Source organism: Procambarus clarkii, chromosome 8 (assembly GCF_040958095.1).
Source record: "Procambarus clarkii isolate CNS0578487 chromosome 8, FALCON_Pclarkii_2.0, whole genome shotgun sequence".
Classification (NCBI taxonomy): Eukaryota; Metazoa; Arthropoda; class Malacostraca; order Decapoda; family Cambaridae; genus Procambarus; species Procambarus clarkii.
Window position 1 is genome coordinate 4,679,162 of NC_091157.1, and position 21,458 is coordinate 4,700,619.

General features: G+C 36.0%; 1 protein-coding gene across 5 annotated transcripts in view; it reads left to right on the forward strand.

The window, feature by feature from the left end:
• LOC123759795 (solute carrier family 35 member F1) overlaps nucleotides 1-18,139 on the forward strand; it is a 118,506-nt gene extending 100,367 nt beyond the window's left edge. For 4 of the 5 annotated variants that reach the window (XM_069316436.1, XM_069316417.1, XM_069316425.1 and 1 more), the window contains one exon: nucleotides 6,712-18,139. Coding sequence is in view for 2 of the 5 variants with exons in the window: in XM_069316420.1 (XP_069172521.1) it covers nucleotides 6,712-6,771 (60 nt within the window). In the remaining 3 variants the exon portion in view is untranslated. Of the gene's footprint in view, nucleotides 1-733 lie in introns of all 5 variants that reach the window. The other variant, XM_069316431.1, reaches the window with a different exon arrangement.
• The last annotated feature ends 3,319 nt before the right edge of the window (nucleotides 18,140-21,458 follow it).

Consider the following 21,458-nt stretch of genomic DNA (forward strand, 5'->3'; position numbering starts at 1 on the left):
GGGTGGGCAAGCAGGCACGGTCGGTGGGAGGGCAGGGAGATTTGGGTGGGTGGGTGGGCAGGCTGGTGGATGAGCAGGCAGGTTTTGGTGGGTTTGGGCAAGCAGATGGGTAGGCATGTGGATGGGAAGGCGGGCAGGTGGATGGATGGGCGGGTAGGCGGGCAGGTATTGGTAGACAAGTGGGTAGGCAGATGGGTCTGAGCAGGAAGGCAGGTGGTTGGGCAGGTGGGAAGAGGAGAGGCTAGAGGTGTTAAATGTCAAAACTAGATGATAGAAGAAAGAGGTGATATGATCACCAATTATGAAATAACAACAGGAATCACCCAAATTGACAAAGAGGAATTCTTGAAACCAGCAACTTCAAGAACAAGAGGACACAGATTCAAGCTAAGGAAATTAAGGTGCCAAAAAATATTAGAAAGTTTTCTTTTGCAAACAGAGTGGTAGATGGTTGGAACAAGTTAAGTGAGAAAATGGTGGAGGCCAAAACCGTCAGTAGTTTCAAAGCGTTACATGACAAAGCGTACTGGGAAGATGGGACACCATGAGCGTAGCTCTCATCTTGTAACTACACTTAGGTAATCACACACACAAATGTATATAAATTAGACACAATTTTATATATTTAAAATAAGGCCACAGTGATTATTGGTATGACTTTTCATGAGTTCCTAGTCTGTCTACCCAATTAATTGTTCAGTTGCTTACAAAGAAAGGTTTTTATTTGTTACAGGATCTTTTGTATATACTCCTGGATCCACACCTGTATTGGCTTTGCTTTATGATGTCGGGTGCACAATGAATTTTACCTGCAGCCAGCTGATGCTTTGTTTATTTTGCTGAAGTGTTACTTAGAAGCAATATTTTGTGGGGTGGTAAGAAGCTTTGTGCATTCGTCGACATTTTTTGTTTTATATGTGTAATGTTCATATGGTATTTTAGCCAAATTTCTGTGAAAGTCAGTCTAATTTTCTGCATCAGTGAATGTTAATTTAAAAAGCATATTTTGCAGACTAGTTAAATTGTGTAAAATACTATTTTATATATTGTAGGCAAATAAACTTCAATAATTCACAGGTAATCTTAAGGGGCATTGCATGAGTTAATCACATCTAATATACTTGCTTATGATGCCTCATTATGGAGAATTCTCAGAAGATGGCTACAATAAAAGAAAATCCCTCGGAGCAACCCAATATGTGCACTCCCTATCCCTTATCCATCCTTGTAGCCATTCCCCTATCCCTTATCCATCCTTGTAGCCATTCCCCTCTCCCTTATTCATCCTTGTAGCCATTCCCCTCTCCCTTATCCATCCTTGTAGTCATTCCACACTACCCTATCCATCCCTGTAGTCTTCTCTGGTTCCATACCAATAGATATGTTTTATTTGTTATCCAAACTTTTTTTTATTGACTACCCTCTTCTACTCTACCCTTTCAAACTAACTCCTGATCTTCCACACCCTAACCACTGATATTTATTTCAGATAACGTATTCTTTTGACCCCCCTCATATAATACAACCAAACTTCAGCTATTTCTTTGAATGTTCTTAGCCCCATATCTGTTAAATTAGTACATCCTCAGTCATTACTTATCTAACCTCTTTATTATCTGCCGTTCCTATATGTCAGTATTGGACTGGCACTTGTACAACGTCACCAAGACACCATATTGGACCCCTGGTATAGACTCCTTGTCAGAATGCATTTCATGTTGCTTAGCTTCTCACTTGAATACATATCAATGTGGTAGTTTTTTGTTTTTTTTTAATATTTTATGACTTTCCACAGAAAAAATATGTAATGAATCTAGTGTTACATGCTTGGGTGAGAGTGGAATGGACCATAGATACCTACCAACATTGACGTATAGGATGGACATAGAAGTACCCACCACAAGTGGGATGGAATAGTGGTCCCCACCTCTCGGTGATATAACATGAGGTCCCAAAAATAATTATCAATCCTTGTCTATCATCTTCTAGCACATTAGAATTCGCATTTCAGCTTTTAATATTTTGATGATCAAAATTTTTTTGTTTTTTCTTTAACCATTTGAATGCCACAAAACAAGCAGCATTTCAGAGCCCACAATGCCAGGTTTCTTAAAAGCACTCCAAACAATTAAAAAAAATTATAATTGCTGATAAAAAAATAAAATCAAGTTGCTAAATACAACCATAAAACAATTCGACTTGCAAAGAATAGTTATCATCTTCTACCGCAGTCTATTTCCCACTTTGCTGGAAACAAAGAAGTGTTTTTTTATTTTTGTATGTTATATATATATATATATATATATATATATATATATATACAGAGCAAAACTATCCCCAGCTTCAAATGTGGTTACATTATTAATTCATTGTGTTGGGGATAGACAGCCAGTGTACAGTATTTATACACAATAGGCTTATATCGAGATCCCTCTTAAGGTCGAATTTCCGACTTCCCCAGGATGCAACCCCGCAAAAAGCTAACTAACTCTTGCATATCTACATACTGCCAGGTGAACAGGCCATTAGGTGATAGGTAATGCACCCAACTACTTCTGTCCCGCCCAGGATTCGAACACAGAATTCTTGATTGTTAGTCGAGAACGAATCCGACTGTACTACTGGGACATTCCTCCTGATTGTTATCTAGTTCTGTTGAGTGGAGATTTAAAGAAGTATTCAATTAAGTGGTACAGCTAACCTTGAAAACGTGTTTCATTGTGGTGTGGGATAATGTATAAATAAATACTTATTGTAAGTGTATTCCTCTGGACTTTGAATGACCAATTTCTCATTCTAATTTGGTGTACATAAGTTGTAGTTTATCATATCTTGCAGTTCCCACTACATTCATGGTTTTCTGGGACACTCTATTTTTCAGGGGCACAGGCAGTTGTTAGTTGTTCACTGGGGTGTACCCAGCCATTATGCTACATTTGTGTAGAGGTGGTAACTATATGCTAAGAGTTAACTATTTATTTCTTACGTGTTGGTTCCATTCAGTTGCTCTCCAGAACAATGGCACCTTGGAGAGAAGGGACAACTTTCTTGAAAGCGAACAGAAAAACTGAAAGGGCTTACCCATCTTGAAGTTATCTTGAGAAGATTTCGGGGGTTAGAGTTTTCGCGGCCCGGTCCTCGACCAGGCCTCCTTTTTGTTACACACCCCCAGGAAGCAGCCCGTAGCAGCTGTCTAACTCCCAGGTACCTCTTTACTGCTAGGTAACAGGGGCATCAGGATGAAAGAAACATTTTGCCCATTTGTCTCCGCCCCCACCGGGGATCGAACCCGGAACCTCAGGACTACGAATCCGAAGCGCTGTCTACTCAGTTGTCAGGCGCCCTACCCATGGAGAAAAACAAAAAGGCAAACAACTATAGTTCAGGGAAATAACAAAATATTAGTGATGTAACACTTGTCCAAACACTACTCAACTACAGTGAAAGTATGAGACATTCAGGAGGTAATGAGTGATCAACACTGGGTTGGACTTCCAGAAGCCCTAATATTAGATGTGGAAAGGTTAGCAAAGAAAGGCCTTCAGAACAACACACTTAAGCACACACACAACTCTAATAAAGAATAAGACCTAAGGGTGGTTTTGGATAGTAAGCTATCGTCAGAGGAACACATAAAGAAAATTGTGTGAACGTCATTTTCAAACTTCAGACTTGCTTTTAATTACATGGATGGTGAAATACTGAAGAAATTGTTCATGACGTTCGTGAGATGAAAACTGGAATATGCAGCAGTTGTATGGTACCCATATCTCAAGAAGCTCATCAATAAGCTAGAAAAGGTGCAACGGCATGCTACAAAATGGCCTCTGGTACAGAAAAACAAGAGTTAAGAGGAGAGGCTAGTTTTTTAGTTTAGTTCATTTATTATGCACCCCATACCCATCTTGTGGGTGGTAGTGGAAAGGGTTACAGAGGCACATAATGGGCTCAGGGACTGAACCCCACAATTCATTTAGCTAAGCACATTTAGCTAACTACACATAAGGGGCATAACTGGCCGACCCCTCACAGTGTTCAAGAGAGAACGGGATAAGCACCTCCAAAGGATACCTGATCAACCAGGCTGTGACTCATATGTCAGGCTGCGAGCAGCCGCGTCCAACAGCCTGGTTGATCAGTCCGGCAACCAGGAGGCCTGGTCGACGACCGGGCCGCGGGGACGCTAAGCCCCGGAAGCACCTCAAGGTAACCTCAAGGTAAGCAAGTTACAATCTTGATGAGTTAGTTAAAAAATTCAATATAAGTTGTCACATCAACAATGGGTTCGAGATCGACCACAAGTACAGTTTCTAAATTAAGCAACTGACATATGTGGAGAGCTACCCAAAACACTATGTATTTTAGTGGCTTTGCAAGAATGTGATGCTCATATGCCACCCCAACCCAATGTACCTTCTTGTAAATAAATAAATACAAAATAAAATAAATATCCTGTAACATAAATACTTTAGTTTTGAGTCCTTTGTGTCTCATTTCCATGGTTATCATTTGTATAGGCTGATTATGTTGATATACTAAACAACTTAAATATTCTGTTTAATATTTGTATAGCTAAAATATTTTCAGTAGTGTTAGAGGAAGGCTGAATCACACACAAACGATAGCAGATAAAATAAAAAAAACAAAAAATAAAATAAAATGTTTATTTAGGTAAGGTACATACATACAATAAATTTTTACAAAGATTGGTTGACTTATAGGTAGAGCTAGTACATACAATGCCTAAAGCCACTATTACGCAAAGCGTTTCGGGCATGATAAACTTAAATGACAAGCTTAATACTAATTGAGCATAATGAGTAGAATGAAAACAAGAAATGAAAACATAGATGAAAAAGCAGCACAAATACAATTATGTCGATAAACAGTGCTCTTTAAAAAAAAAAAAAAAAAAAAAAAAAAAACATTGGTTGACAATAGAAGGGTAAGGTAGGTTACAGGGAATTTATTAGGTATAGCTTCGTTTTTAACTTAAACTGGTTGAGAGAGGTACAGTCTTTAACATGGTTGGGAAGGTCATTCCACATTCTGGGCCCCTTGATTTGTAGAGCATTTCTAGTTTGATTAAGTCGTACTCTAGGAATATCAAAACTGTATTTATTTCTGGTGTGGTGCTCATGGGTTCTGTTACAACCTTCTATGATGCAAACAAGATGATAGGGAGGGATGCAAACAAACTGGCCAGCAAGTACAGAGGCAGGCTCGTACTCCGGCAGATACACATACACAGTCAATTCTTGATATCACAAAATTAATTTGTCTCGCACGTAAGCCACTCCTACATGACTGGCTCACAAGTACAATGAGAGCCAATCATGTACAACGTCCTCATAACCAGTATGCCAGCCCTTCCCTCTGGCTACAGCAACAGACAGTCAACTAGGTTTGCCAGCAGGCAAGCAGGATGATGGCAGTCTCCGTAGCGTAGTGGTAAGATACTCGTCTGGCGATTTGCAAGTGCTTTGGCCTGGCTTCATATCCTGGCCGGGGAGGATTTACTGGGTGCAAATCCTTAACTGTAGCCTCTGTTTACTCATCAATAAAATGGGTACCTGGTTATTAAACGATTTGGAGGGTCGTATTCTGGGGAATATTAAGATTAAGGACTTGCCAGAAATGTTATTCATGCATGTGGCTGTACAAGAATGTAAGAACTCTTGTATATATAAATAAATCATTATAAATAAATGTAACATAACTGACTGACCAGCCACAGCATCTCCCTCACTCCTCTCCTAACCACTTCCAGTTATTAAATTTGTGTTTAATTTTATGTGTATTCCTTATTATAATACATGCTTAAATACTGTGAAATATATAGGTAAAAGTAGAGTACTGTATGTATTTTTAAAAACAGTAAAATAAAAATATAGTGGATATTGGCCCATGAGGTGGGAAGAGGGGATACTAGATGGAATGAACTACCTGATGAAATAACAGGAGTCCACCCCATATAGTCTGTTTAAGCAAGTTAATAACACCTCATTACCATGAGGTAAACAAACTTCCCATTTTACCTGCTGGAAAAACTCTGTTTTCCATCAATTCTGTCAATATACTTTTTCCAAAACCCTCTTCTACTGCGTCTTCACCGTGTCTCATCATACTTATACTCTTTTATTACATTCTCTATTTTGTACTTTGTTGATATCTTTCCTTATCAACAATTTAATTTTTTGTGTGTGTAAATACAAGGCCTTTTTCCTATCTACCATAATATTTCATTTCGGTAGGCCTTCTCATAGCTGTGTTCCTGTCGATCCCTCCTTCCATGTTCTTACCTCAGTAAACCTCTACTGTTCAGTTCTGTTCTTTGTAAAAAAAAAAAAGACCCAAATTATTATTTGAAAAACAACCTTGTGAATTATTGAAGTTCTTATGAATGGTCATCATACCTGTAACATTTCCATTGACTTAATTTTGGCAATGTTGTTTTATTTCTATGAAATAAGCCTTTTAGTACTGTTTATTGATCATTTATTATCATTATTTAAAACTTTTGAAGATTACAGTAATATGAAGCATTTATTAAATAGAGATATTAATAAAGTTGATGATTTTTTTAGTAAATTTTGAATATGCTTTTTTTACAATATTGACATTGTTGCAATTGTTTTGTTGTTGTTTGTCTTACATTTTGATTGAAGTGTCTGAACTCATTACTCTCATCTGATCTTCTCCCCATCACAGCTCTATAGAGCCAACGGTGCCTCATCCTCTACCCACGAGTTGGGAGATGTGAGGTGTTAAAGACCACAAGATCACCGCTCTCGGACACATTTTTATGAGGCTTATCTTAGATAAATGCTGCACCATTCGCAGTACCAAATGCTGAGTGCCACGGTGTCTTCTTATGAGGCTTATCTTAGATGAATACTGCACCATTCGCAGTACCAAATGCTGAGTGCCACGGTGTCTTCAGTGATTAGTGCCATCTTATTTTTGAACTGTAGCAGCATGGTGCTGAATGCAAGATTACTGTCGTCATGACTGCAGCATCTCTGCTGATTGTTGTCAAGTCTTCCCTGAGTCTCCTGAGATAAATATGATATAATAAATGGTTTGGCTTGATCTTTGAATATAGTTTTTGGAATCATATTCAAACATAAGTTTCTGAAAATTGGGTCTGTTTTCTCTCTTGATAGTACAGAAGGATGTTTACCAGATGAAATCTCATTTAGGCTCAGGCAAGCCCATAATGTGAGTCATCAGATTACATGAAGCCAAAGACTGATTTAAAGAAAACCATGGAGGATATTTTTTCTAATGTTGATGTTTCAATGTACAGGGGTGAAAGGTACAGTATATAAATACAGTATTAAACACATTAACCTCATTGATGATACGTGCCAATCAAGAGGTCATGCAAGGAAAGGACGGGTTATTAATAATCACCCAAACCTCCCCCCCAGTACCCTCTCTGTGCTCAAGACTCGGTTGTGCATGATATATGGCATAATATGCAGGTTCCTGATTGTGTAAAGAAGCAACCGTACATGGTGACATTGTATGTGTATAATATTCAATATCTATAAGATTTTCCATATGCATCGTTTTATTGCCAAGAATTGCAGACTCGTGACCCTGGTGTTGAAAATGGGTTTTTTAGTGTTAGTGGAATGATTACTGCAATATTGTGTGAGGTCAGTATCAACTATAAAAGAAACATATGCTCAAGAAATCACAGTATATATCTGGTCAAGTGAAGCATGTATTGAGTGGCTTTTTTTTTTAAGTGTTCAAATTCTCGAAACTTTTGAGGTGTTGTGTATTCGGTGGTCTACAGTAAGTATGTGTGTGTATGTGACTGTTTTGAATAAGAAATAGAATTTTTGAATTTGAAAATTGTGACAATAATGATGTGTGTAGATTTTTTGCATGTTCTGTGGTTACTTCTCTTTGTAGAAGAGCCATGAAAATAGGATATGGTCATACAAAAATTGGATATATAATTACGGTATACAAAAGCCTATATAATTCCTTGCTTTCACCAATGATGTGAGTGTGTTGTTCAACTTTTAATAACAATAAAGTTCAGTACAAGAAGAATGCCCATGAGGAACCTAATTTCAATGTCTCTGTATGTGCAATTTTAAATGACAAATAATCTATTTTAATAGTTCAATAGAGAAAACCTTCATTCCCCCCCCCCCCATCCCCTGGAAGATATTTTTGCTGCTGATATGGAAATAGTGTCAAAACTTGTAATTGTGGCATAGCATGTTGTCCTGTAAATCATCTACTGTTTTATTTAGAATGATTGCATGGCAGTGTACTGTATGTATATGTGAGCTAAATTATTGTGTAGCAGATGCTTCTGTAATTGTTTTCATTACATTCAAATTGTCCAGTTATGGGTCAATATTTTACACTATAAAGATCATGATGAAAATTTCACATATGTTTTCTTGAAGGTCGAGATAAAATAGGAACCTCATTGGCATATAAATTAGCAAGAAATGTTTCATCTTATTTTCTTAAGAACCTCCTTATAACTTTTATTAAAATTAATGTAGTCTTTAAAATAGAAGTTCCTTTTCTAAAATTAATTTTAAAATTTCTATAAATATATTGAAAGCTGCAGAATCTTTAAATTCAATTTACTTAGAATTTGCTTATTACTTTTGTATAAATATTTCTTACAGCTGAGATAGAACCAAAAATTGAACTAATTGCAACCATTGTATTACACTTAATTATGCAACCATGGGTCTCATTTCTTATAGCAATAGTTTGTAACTGTAATGATATGGAGTGAGAGATCTTTAAGATGTTCCTTCATAGCATAATAATTTACATGCCACAAAATGTAAAAAGTTGACAGGATTGTTTCAAACATAAGTTAGGCTTACACGAGTGAGTTTGGGTGAGTATAAATATCAGTTGCCACGTCTGGAGTCAATAAGCCTTCTGGAATTTCCTGTATTCTCATGTTATGTACTCATGTTCCTGTGTGTTGTAACATGTTCCTGTGTATACCCTCATGTTATGCTCTAGTGTTCCTGTAACAACCTGCATGTTGTTACAGGATGAGAGCTTCATATGTGGTGATCCATCTTCCCAGTATTCTTCGTCATATGATGTTTTTAAACTATTAACAGTTTTGGCATCTACGGCCTGCTCACTTAACTTGTTCCAGCCATCTACCATTCTGCAAAAGAAAACTTTCTAATATTATTTCAGCACCTTTGTTTCCTTAGCTTGAATGAAAGACTTCTTGTTCTTGAAGTTGCATTTTTCGATCATTCCTCCTTGCTAGTTTTGTCAGTTCCTTTTACTACTGTGTAGGTAGTGATCATATCCCCTCTTTTTTCTTCTTGCTTTGGCATATTTAACGCCTTTAGCCTCTCTTCGTAGCTCTTGTTTTTCAGTTCCGAAAGCCATTTTGTAGCATGCCTTTGCACCTTTTCCAGTTAAGTGGTGTGCTTCTTGAGCACATCTCCTACACTGTGGCTTGTTGAGCTGTTGCCCAACAAAGCTGTTGCCCCCTTTGATTTTTGTACTTGTTAGTAACTGTGCTTAGATTTAAGCTGCATATGTTCATGGCTGTGTGACAGTTGTGTAAAATAGTGAATGGCAGGAAGTTTTGCTCCACTGTTAAATGGCCTCCCCCACTTAGTATTATCCTAATAATGTTTTTTTTTTCCCCTTAATCACATATGCCAAGGAAAATGGTGCTATATTTACTTTGTATAGTCAGCACAAACATTTACAGAGTTGAGCATTTTCAATGTACATACACATGTTGTAGGACCTGAGAGAATTATATACAGAATAACTGTGCTATATATAGAGTAACAATTAACGGTTAACTATTTCAGCAATCTTAAGACTTAAATATTTGTACTGTACAGTTGTAAATACTAGTACTGTGACACCTGTTTGCATCATCAATGGAGTATTATAGAAAAGATGTGCACATTTTCTATCAATTTTAACCAAACTTTAGAAGCACAAAGTCCTTAGTCTGGGTTTAAAAATTATTTGCCTGTTTTAATTTACCTTTTGTGTGTTTTTGTAGATAAATACAATAAATGCAACATTTAAACTTAGCAGAAAGTTTCATACATGATTGAAACTGAACTAATAATTTCTTCCTTACTGCTGCAGATTAATCTTTTCTGTCAGTCCCTCTCATTTGTTACTTGTATAATGCATTTTTATATAGTTTATTAAAATTACTTTCATATTACATTAATTTAAATCCCATACATTAACTATGGCTGCATAAGTTTTAAATATACAATATGCCAAGAAACCATTTTTTCATCATATAGATTACATATATTTGTAATATAATTTACTTTTTTATAAGAACTTGTTAACCTAATCTAGCTGTATGATTTTATAAATACTTGTACTCTGAAATATGTTTACTGTGCTTGCCATGTTTCCATCTCCACCCTCTGGTTATATCAGCTTCATATAGACAAAATTTTCTTTATTGTTCCTTTTGAAGCATCTTATCTCTCCTGTGGTGGGTTGAGTGCACAATATATGTAATTAAAATATTTGAATATCATGAAATTGGTTTGTTTATAAACCAAACAATTTGGTAGGATAAGGATGTAAATAATATCAAATTTCTGTGACATGTCCATGTTATTGTAGTTTTGTGGAAAAATATACACTTGGTACATAGTATGACAAAGAAATGTTGCATGCAGAGTTGACGTAAATATTAATAATTTGCCTAACTAGTCACTTTCTTATTTCATATTTATTTATTTTTATTTATATATACACACATGAAGGTACATTGGGTTTATGAGAGTATATAGAATGATGTGTTTACATTCTTGTAAAGCTACTAGTACGCCTCTTATGCCACTAGTATATGCCTCTTGTAGGGACTTTCCAGTCAGTTAGTATAATAATTTAAACCACAATAACAATTATAAGCTTTTATTACCAGTCAATACTAAGGGGTAGTTCTTTCTTGCCTTTCTGTGTTCTATTGTTTGTAAACAAGTTACTGTATGGTAAAATATATTTTTGAAAAGAATATAGTGTATGCTCATTTCATTTAAATTGTAACTTTTTTCTTGTGTGAAAAGTCATACTCTATTCAGACTAAAAGTTAAGTAAGACTTGTAGTTTAAAATGATAAACAATCTTTTAATAAAATCTCAATGAATCTAAGTTATAATTTAAAGTATACAGTTAAATGGTTCCAAATTTGTTCCTGTGGATAGGTCTTCCACTGTGTTTCTCACTGGATTTACATCATTCAGATACTGTTTTGTATTATTGGAATACATATTTCAGGCAGTTTGAAAAAGTTAGGTTTTCGCCATACTGTAACTGGAAGCCTTCACTAGTCACACGAAGTAATGTCAACGAACATTTTGTGATTGAATAAACACACTAATAGTCTGTATTAACAAGCATTGCCTTAGCCTATTCTGCGTAACAAAGAACACAGTGAACTATCAATTAATTTAATGTCGTTGGGGTAACCTTATCTTAGGCCCACAAGTAGCATTCAGTAATATCTTTTTCTAAGAGTTAGTGGCAGACCTAAGGCGCTACAATTAATACATCCTTTGAATTTCTCAATTACTTTTATATTAGACATTGGTATGTTTTCCCTGTATAGGTCCTGGGTGGAGATGGAAAACCACACTCGCACTGAGCATCACTGCCATAGCCAGCACAGTGTTGTCTGGGTCTTTCACGCAGTGTGAGAAGTAAGACACAGTAAACACTCTTTGCTCCTAACAGCCACAGTTGTTACCATAAAAAGCTCCTTTTATGGACACCTAACATTTGAAATGTACAGTATATGCTTACAATGAATATAGATAGTCTGTATTCTACTTTTTAGCAAGCTAGTGGATAACATCATTAGAATTTATTTTACAAGCATATGCCAGAGTCTTTAAAGACGAGTTATAGTCAAAGACCTGTGTCTTTCAAGAAAGTGTGTAGCTATTTGGTCTTGAGAGCATCATAATTGTTTTGTATATATGGTATAATGTACTACATATATATATATGGTATATATATGTATATATATATATAATCCTTAATTATTTTGTAATGTGTTCAACCAGAATCAAAAGGTTATGAACTTGTGCCCAGAATGTGTAGAAAAAGAAGGGTCCGTCTTGTTACACTGCCATGTACAGTATAATAATGTGATGTACCTGTTTATATGATCAGGTTTCTTTGTATCGAAATGAATACAAGTGTGTCAAGCATGTAAAAGGAAAATGCTATGCAGACTAGTGTTCAATAGAGTAGATTTTAACAACTGGGAAAAAGGATTACATGTCTGAGAGAAAAATAACACATGAATGCAATAACAGGAGGTAAGGGCAACAATGGACGATAACCCAGTGGGCACTATAAGAGTGGTGTTGCTTCGACACTGAATCGATGGCATCAATGTTAATTTAATGCAGAATCGACATTTTTTATGTTGATTCTGCATTGAATTGGCTAAATTCCCAGTAGGCACTTGGATATTTTGCCTACTGGGAATGTGGATACAATAGGTAATGAAAATGAAAGATAACACATTTCCATTACATAAGAAAATATTGTTGCAGTATTAATTAATACTGATATGTAGGTGAAGAAGTGATGTAATTAAGATAGTTTAAGCAGATGTGATTAAGTAGTACCATGCCTAATTAAGGTGGGCTGAAGTATAACCATTGATGGTTGATTAAGGACCAAGATTTTGAATAAATATGACGGTTCATATTGCAATCAGGTTAATTTTAATATACTGTAATGTAATAGTTTTACCTACCATAATGAAATTTTCTTAGTTTTGGTTTCTGTATTAGAATATTAGAGAGTACTGTGAATTAGTAAAATTCACAGACAATACTCAGTGTATCCTTATCAGGTGAAGTTTCTTCATATTATAATTTTTACCATTTAATGCATTATATGAGATGTTCTTTATCTTTAAATGTTTCAGCTAATTAAAAGTCCCTACATCATGGTTCTCGTGACAAATAATAATTCGCAGCAACAATATAAATAAAATCATATTGTAGCGATTTGAACACAGGACATAATTGCAAATAGTGATTGGAACTGTTTAATAGTCCTTATATGGTGGTACAGTATTATAGGAATTGAGAATATGCAACCCATGAGTTTAGGTGTATTTTGCAGAATTTTTGTCACCCATTATCTTCTCTTTGTAACAAATAAAAATAAGATGCAAAGATTAATTTGGGTACCAGTTGACTTCCAGTATGGGATTCTGAGTATGATTGTGTATGTATGACAAAAAATAGAACTAGAAACCCAAAAAATAATCAAAGCATATAGAGCACTGAGCTTGCAGAACTATAGTTCTGTTAAGCACCAGCACTTTATAGAAAATTAGTCTTGCTTGAAATTCTATAAAATGAATGGTTCCTGGAACTGAGAAAAGGAGCTATGAGAAGAGGCTAGAGGTGTTAACTATGACAAAACAAGAACACAGAAGGATAAAGAGATATGATCACTATGTATAAAATAGTATCAGGAGTTGACAAAATAGACAAGGTGAATTTTGTGAAACCTATAACTTTATGAACTATAGACCATAAAATCAAGAAAACAAATGTACCCAAAAAAAAAACGAAAGTTCTCTTGTTGTGAAGAGAGAGAGTGGTAGAAGTTTGGAACAAGTTAAGCGAGAAGGTGGTGGATGTCGAAATCATCAATAGTTTCATACGTCATATAAAAAACATTGGGAAGATGGGACCTCATGAGCATAGCTCTTATTCTGTAACTACACTTTGGTAAATACAATGGAATACAAAGATATATGGTGTATTTATGTGGTATTGCACTATATTATTCGCTAAACCTACAGCAAACAAGTCTTAGCCTGATGTAGTCACTCCAACATTGTGAGCCTGCTGGAAATGAAACATTTTTTATTACAAGAGTATTAAATTTATTTTCCCCCTCTGAATATTTAAATCACTAATTTGAAGAATTCAAGATAGAATTTTAAATATGTTCTTAAATTAAACAGCTAATGGTTTTCAGCTTAAAATTTATAGTAAAGTTTAAAAATGCCAAGATGATTAATGGAGCTCATATAAGTAAATAAATAAATACATAAATAAATAAATGAATGTTGAGAGCAATTTTAAACTTGGATATGAATAAAATTGATAATTTTGTTAACATCACATTTTTGATGAATAATCTGTAAGCTTCCCTGTTGACAGCAGGGAAGCTTACTCATCTGCTGGCATATGAGTGATATGGAATTCATTGATGCTTAAGCCTGATAGGTTTACACAACACTATTGTCACATTGTTATAATGGGCCATTGGGTGGCAATTCTTGTAAATGTTCGTTATAAGTGGTTGGATATACTTGCAAGAGAGAGTTGCTGTCTTAATTGGAATTAGATAATATTATGCCTCTGAAAATGCTTACCCTCGAATCCCCTGAGTTTTTATAAGGATATTAAAATGTAAACTTTGGCACTGAAAAGCATATTGTGTTATCAGTGTATTAAGATAATTTGTTTAAAACTACTGTACTTTACTTTTATAGATTAAATTATCAAAAAATTAAGTACTGTATCTAAAAGAACTAACATATTGAAATTTTGTAGATACAGTACTTAATATCTCTGTTGATACAATAATTATTTAAATGTTAATTTTTGTCAATGCTATTCACATTCATTAACTAAAATATTTTGTAGTACTACATACATTATTACTATATTATGTACTTTTTTGTCTTATTCTACTTAGTTACTGTGTTGGTTTTCACACCATCTACTGTGTCACTGGTCATTCATTCACCAAGTCCAACAATGTTACCTCAAGAGTAACAATGTCACTTTGTTGTTAATCACTTAACATATACTTACCTTTTGTTCTACTAGTCCTTACAGCAACTTTGGTCATCTGTTCCTACATATATTGTGTTGCTGGCAAATCTACTAGTCAAAGTAGTATAAATAAAATTGTATTTATAAAATATAAATACACAATTATTATACATTCATTATATACACATATTATTATTATATTATTATATTATTACATGTGCATACTGTATTTGAAGGTACAGGAGTTGGGAATTATATAATGCCACTAATCTACTATGTTCTTGTTCGCTGTGCTGTTCTCCTACATCATGAACTGTCATGTGTTCAGCATCAACAATTTGTCGCTCCCTAAAAGTTCAGTAATAATTTGTAATTGAATTAATTTTGTTGATATAGGAAGCCTGTTCATATGTATACTTTAGGTTTGTATCAATTCCTCCTCCTCCCCACTCCAAAGATCAAACTGCTGACTTTCCCCACAATGCAATCCCACAACAGTTGCTTACCTCAAAGGTACCTATTTACTGCTAGGTGAACTAAGACATTAGGTGAAAGGAAATGCGCACAAATATTTCTGTCCTGCCCAGGAATCGAACCCAGGATCCCCGATTGCAAGTCGGGAACGAAGCCAACTGTACAAGACCCACACGATGTGATCGACTGCCGCTTCTCCTTTTCTATGTTTAAATAACACAATTTTTGGTCCTTAAGTAGTTCATAATAATTTTTTTACTCATTTTTATGTAAATTGACATTAACAAAATAAAGTTTTAATTTTCAAGATGCAATGTTTATCATGTAATTGGTCTATTTTATAGTTAATGAAAAATTTTCTTGTGGTTATTTTTACACAAGGGTTTGAAATGTTTTGTTCTAGCAGTATAACAATGCTTATTATATTTTAAATGTTTGGGTCCAGTTTATTAATATATTATTTTTGGATCAAGAGCATGGTACAATAAACACTTGTAGTTTGTCAGGTGTTACATAATATGTTGTAATATGAAGCACATAATGCTTCTTCCAGTACATTCAATAACATGGTGATTTATTTATGTACAAGAAGGCACAATGGGATGTGAAGGTACATATGTTGTTGAAGGTACATTTTTGCAGTCACTAACATGCATACTGTATATTGTTTTGGGCAAGTCCTAAAGTTAGCAGAGAATTTGCAATAAATTTTAAATCACACAGTAAAACTGTCTTGAATAAAAAATAAATGTAATGGTGGCATTTGAATTCATATAATTACAATATCAATATTAAGTAGTAATAAAATATAATATACAGGTATTAAGGTCCTACCAAAATGCTATGCATGTTAGTGGCTCTGCAAGAATGTACTGTAATACTCAAACACCAATGTTATGGACTCTCACAACCTAATGTACCTTCTTGTAAATAAATAAATGAGTATGAAATGCAAAAGTGCACTATTCAATTAAAATAATAACCCACTATTTTGAACTGTATACCTGTATTTTGATCCCAACCCGGGATCCTCTTCAGCAATGGGTAAAGCCACCTTGTTACATAATCGTTCACCAAATCTGGTAACCACTGCTTTGAAAAAATATTAAAATTTGGATTGTTGTTTATAAAAGTAGATTATAATTTTCCCCAACACTATGGCTTCAAAAGAAAAATAATAGAATGTACTTTTCTAAAGAACAATACAAATTGTAATAAATCCTCAGGGCAGTGGTTACCAGATTTGGTGAGCAATTATGTAATGAGAAAGTTATTACCTATTGCTTACACCTCTTCCCATGATACCTGACTTGACACCATAAAAGCAGCATCAGCCGGTATTCTCGCTTCCTGCTGAATAAGATCCTGGGTTGGGATACCTTGCGGTTACCTTGCGATGATTTCGGGGCTCAACATCCCCGCGGCCTGGTCGTCGACCAGGCCTCCTCATTGCTTGACTGGTCAACCAGGCTGTTGGATGCAGCTGCTCACAGCCTGATGTATGAATCACAGCCTGTTTGATAAAAATCATACAGTCTATGTTTCCTCATGTTTTCAAAATACAGTATTGGGTTATTATTTTCACATAAATAAATAAATAAGGCAACACAGAGGAATGGTTAATTATATACATTGCTAGAAAATTTGAAAATACCTACCTGGTTAGTTAATGAGCTGTTTTGATAAACACATCTAGTCCTAGCCAGTGCAAGACAATAACATGGTGTTATTGAGCATGGTGAACCAAGATGTGGAGCTCTTTGGTGTGACCAGTTTGTTAAGCCCTAATTGGTTTTTATTAAGATTTTTGTGGCTTTGCAATGTTATCCTCCTTTGTTATTATCCATGCAGACCTTTCTTTCCTCTGTTGTTGGTCTTTTAACACCTTATTAACCTTTTTTTTTTTTTTTTTTTTTTTTTTACTTCTTCCTAGCATCTTGTTTTCTCCCCTCTAACCCTTTTGGAGCTCGTGCCTCCTTTTTCTGAACCTTTCACCCCATCCAGACATCTAATAGCCTCCACCTTCATGTCCTGTAACTGCTCTTTCTTGAATTCTTGACCCTTTCAAATCCTTCTCTTTAAGTATACATTTTCTCATAGCTAACCTATGTCCTTGAATGTAATTCCCTGTCATGATATAGCCCTCTTGCTCCGAGACATTCCTTCCTGCTACAATTACCACAATGTCCTTCCATGTAATATTTTCCTGCATTTGTTTGCCAGTGTGAGCATGCAACCAGTTCAATGTTTCTGTAGTCAAGTTGTTTGCTAGGCTGTGTTATTTCTGAAACTACAGTGCTTATATTAGGTTACTTCAATAGCTACACTGGTAAGGTTGGTGCACTATTATTTTGGGTGCATTATTCCCATAGATACACTGGTTGTATTATCACATTGCTTCCATAGTTGTGTTGTTTCAATAACTTTCTTGTTTTCATAGCTATCTTTTTCCCATATCTTGGTCTGCTCTGTTATTATAGCTAACATGTTTCTAGTGTAATACTTTGTACCTTATCTAATGTTTGGCATAATTTCGGACATATTTTCACATGAAAAAATATCGTCTCTTATGTTATTTATAAATGTAATAATATTGAAATGTTGGATCTAATGTGTATGTGTCCCTGCTCCTCAGGGCAAGTTCATCCTGGAAACAGCTATTATCATGTTCTGTTGAAATCTTTTGCCAAGCTGTTTAACGAGACTCACAAGTCTGTCACATAATCAATAGAAAAAGTAAACAGTTGTATGTAAGTAACACATTTTTGTACAGTGTACAGCTCCATTTTGTATTTTCAAAATGTTCTCAATATATCTTTGTTGTGAACAGTGTTGCTGTGTGTTTTATTAGACAACCCCATGCTAGGCTGAATGAAAATTGTTTTTCCTATTCATCATAAATTTTTCACAGGAGTTGATTATTATGAAACGATCACTGAATAATATTTTGATCTAAGCACATTTGCCAAGTAGAATATATATACCCAAAATAAATATATATATATACAGTATGACAAAGGACGCAGGAACATACAAGCCATAGATCATTAAGAACTCTAAATGACCCGACCAGGATTTGAACCCATGACATCCAGGATTCGAACCCATGGCGTCCAGGATCACCCCCCCCCCCAACTACATAGTACTGTGCCCACCGCACCATTGATCATCTATAAGGATTGGTCAGTCCTGGTGATTATTAACTAAGTTCCACGACTGAACAACCCCTGATGACACTGATTTGGGTACAGTTTTTCATCAAATCCTGGCACATGCACAGGCTGCTCTGACTCTACAAATGTAAGAATGCTGCAGGAACGTCTGAGCCATAGATCACTAAGAACTCTTAGTTACTATACAGTAGTTTATTATATTCTAGTTACTTTATTTCATTATGGACCCCATACCCATCCTTTGGGTGGTAGTGGAAAAGGTTACAGAGGTACATGATTGGCTCTGGAACTGAACACCAAATTTATTTAGCTGAGCAAGTTACAATAACACTGTTGTGTCCAGATCATTTTGAAGATCATGACAGTCTTCAGTCTCTTATCATTGGCAAACATATTCATATAATTCTGTATTCCTTCTGGAAGACCATTTATATATACATTGAACATTATTCGTGCAATAACAGTTTTGTAGTACTGTACTGCACTCAGAACATTTCTCCATAATAATCTTCTACTTAAACTTTTATCATTATGGAATTCGAGGCCCTACTCTGAAATATATCCCAAAACATGCTAAATATACACTCACTCCGCACATTCTCTTGTGCTATTTACATTTACAAAACCCTATACCTAAATTATAATCTTATTTTGAAATTCTTCCTTGATATATATAGAACCCATGAGCATCATAACAAATACAGTACTGCACATTGCTGACATTCCCAGTCAGACTAAATCTATGCAAATAAAAAACCCATTATATGGAACTCGCTCCCTAATGAATAAAAAAAATTTGCAGCCTATACTTTATTGAAAAGTAGAACTATGAAGTACTTAATATATATAAACAATGATTTGTTAAGGCAGCACCTTATACTATTTAGTAGGATTGATAATGATTTATAGATATCACTTTGGGGTTGGTTATCAGTCACAGTAAAGATTACATGGTAGGAAAGACCTGGGTAAATACTGTTTTGGAACTAGCGGGGAACAAATTATTAACAGTAATTACAACTTATTATTAATAATAATGTAATATTATAATAGCAACAATATATTATCTGTTAGGTTAAGGACCTGCCCGAAACGCTGTTCATACTAGTGGCTTTATAAGAATATAAACACAATGCTATGTACTCTCTCAAACCCAATGCACCTATATATATAATATATATATTGTACAAGTCATATAACATGCATAATAATAGGTTAACATTAGTGCCTCTGGCAGTGAGAAGTCTAACTATTATAGTTAGTTAATTTAGTTCATTTATTATGCACCTCATACCTATCTTGTGGGCGGTGGAAAGGGTTACAGAGGCACATAATGGTCTCAGGGACTGAACCCCACAATTCATTTAGCTAAGCAAATTACAAATCTTGATGAGCCAGTTACAAAATTCATCATAAGTCGTCATATCATCAATGGTGTGAGAGTTTTGACATTAATGGTGAGCCAAAGGGGAAAGTGTCCGGTCTCTCGCGCCTTCAAGTAAACACAAGAGGTCAGTGACGGACCAGACGGCGGGCGGCCGGGTCGCAGGCGGTTGACCGTGAGTATAATAACCTGAATTTTACCTGAATTTACCTGAGGGCCACTAATACCAGTGGCCTCGACAAGGACAGGAAGCTGGCGGCTTGTCAAACGTCCACTCCCATATTGCCTGGATGATCTTTTCTATCTGTATTTTAAAATTAAACAAGAGTTTTGGCGTTTGCGGCTTCGGCGGGATGACGGTTCCCAAGTTGACAACCCTGTAACTCAACACATCAATATTACGTTAATATTGACATGTATTTAGGCTAAAACAACCGTGACTGTCAACCATGAAACAACACAATGTTGTTAATTAGGTAGTTGTGACGTGGATTATTATGCACCACAGGCATTTTTCAACATTAAAAAGCACTTTTCAGTTGACCAGACCATACCATTCTCAAGTCGACAATCGACTTGAGAGTGGTCCAGGACGGACCGAAACGTCGTCGTCCCTTCACCTTCTAGTGTGTGGTCTGGTCAATATACTTTAGCCACGTTATTGTGACTCATCACCTGCACTTTTCAGTCATGTAGATCTTTTTTGTAAGGCCTCAATATAATTTTTACTTCCCGCTTTACCTTAAATATCTTAGTGTTATCTTCAAATTTGGTTCGTTGAGCTTGAAGCTGTTGCTGCTTTGTATGTGGTTTAAAGAAGTGGTCTGGAATAATGTCCTCTAACTTAGGTATTATGAAGGCCTGATCGGCTGCCAGTCAGGTTTGCATGGTGTCACGTGAACCCCCAGCATAGTAGTGGAACTGCCTCGTCCCCCACTAACCCTCAATGCCTCTGTACTGGAAGTTCACTTCTACACCAGCCAATAGGAGTCATCAGTCCTGCTACCTCTCTGTACCCCCCCCCCCTCCCCAAGGGCCTGGTACGACTCTGAGGCAAGCCGGGCGCCTCAACTAACCGGTAGTTTGCCTTCACAAACAAGCAGTTAGCCTTCAACTAGCAGTTGTACAGCCTCAACACATGGCGCAGCCAGCCACAACGAGCAAATTTGCTCTCGGCGCCTGTTATCACCTTGCGTTGACACTGGCTGTGACGTCATCACCACCTGACTATATAAAGGGCACCGCCTCCCTAGGGAGCCATAATCCACTACGGGCTCACCATAGTCTGTGTTATTTAGAATTTTTTGTTCTAAATAACGAATCTTTAACAACAACCTAGGGAGCCACGAGAGACATATCTCCCGTCACGCAGGGTGCAGTCGCACCTCCACAGATCTCCAGTATTATCTATTGATACTGGTAATGGCTCAAAAGGGCCAACACTTACGGGCTATTTATGCCCGTGCCACCTTTTGGGTGGCTTAATCTTAATCAATCAATCCTAGGGAGCCCCCCCCCCCTCCTCACAGCACCCCTCCTGTGCCTGGTAAGTCCACTACGGGCTCTCAATAGCCCGTGCTACTTGGAACTGATTCC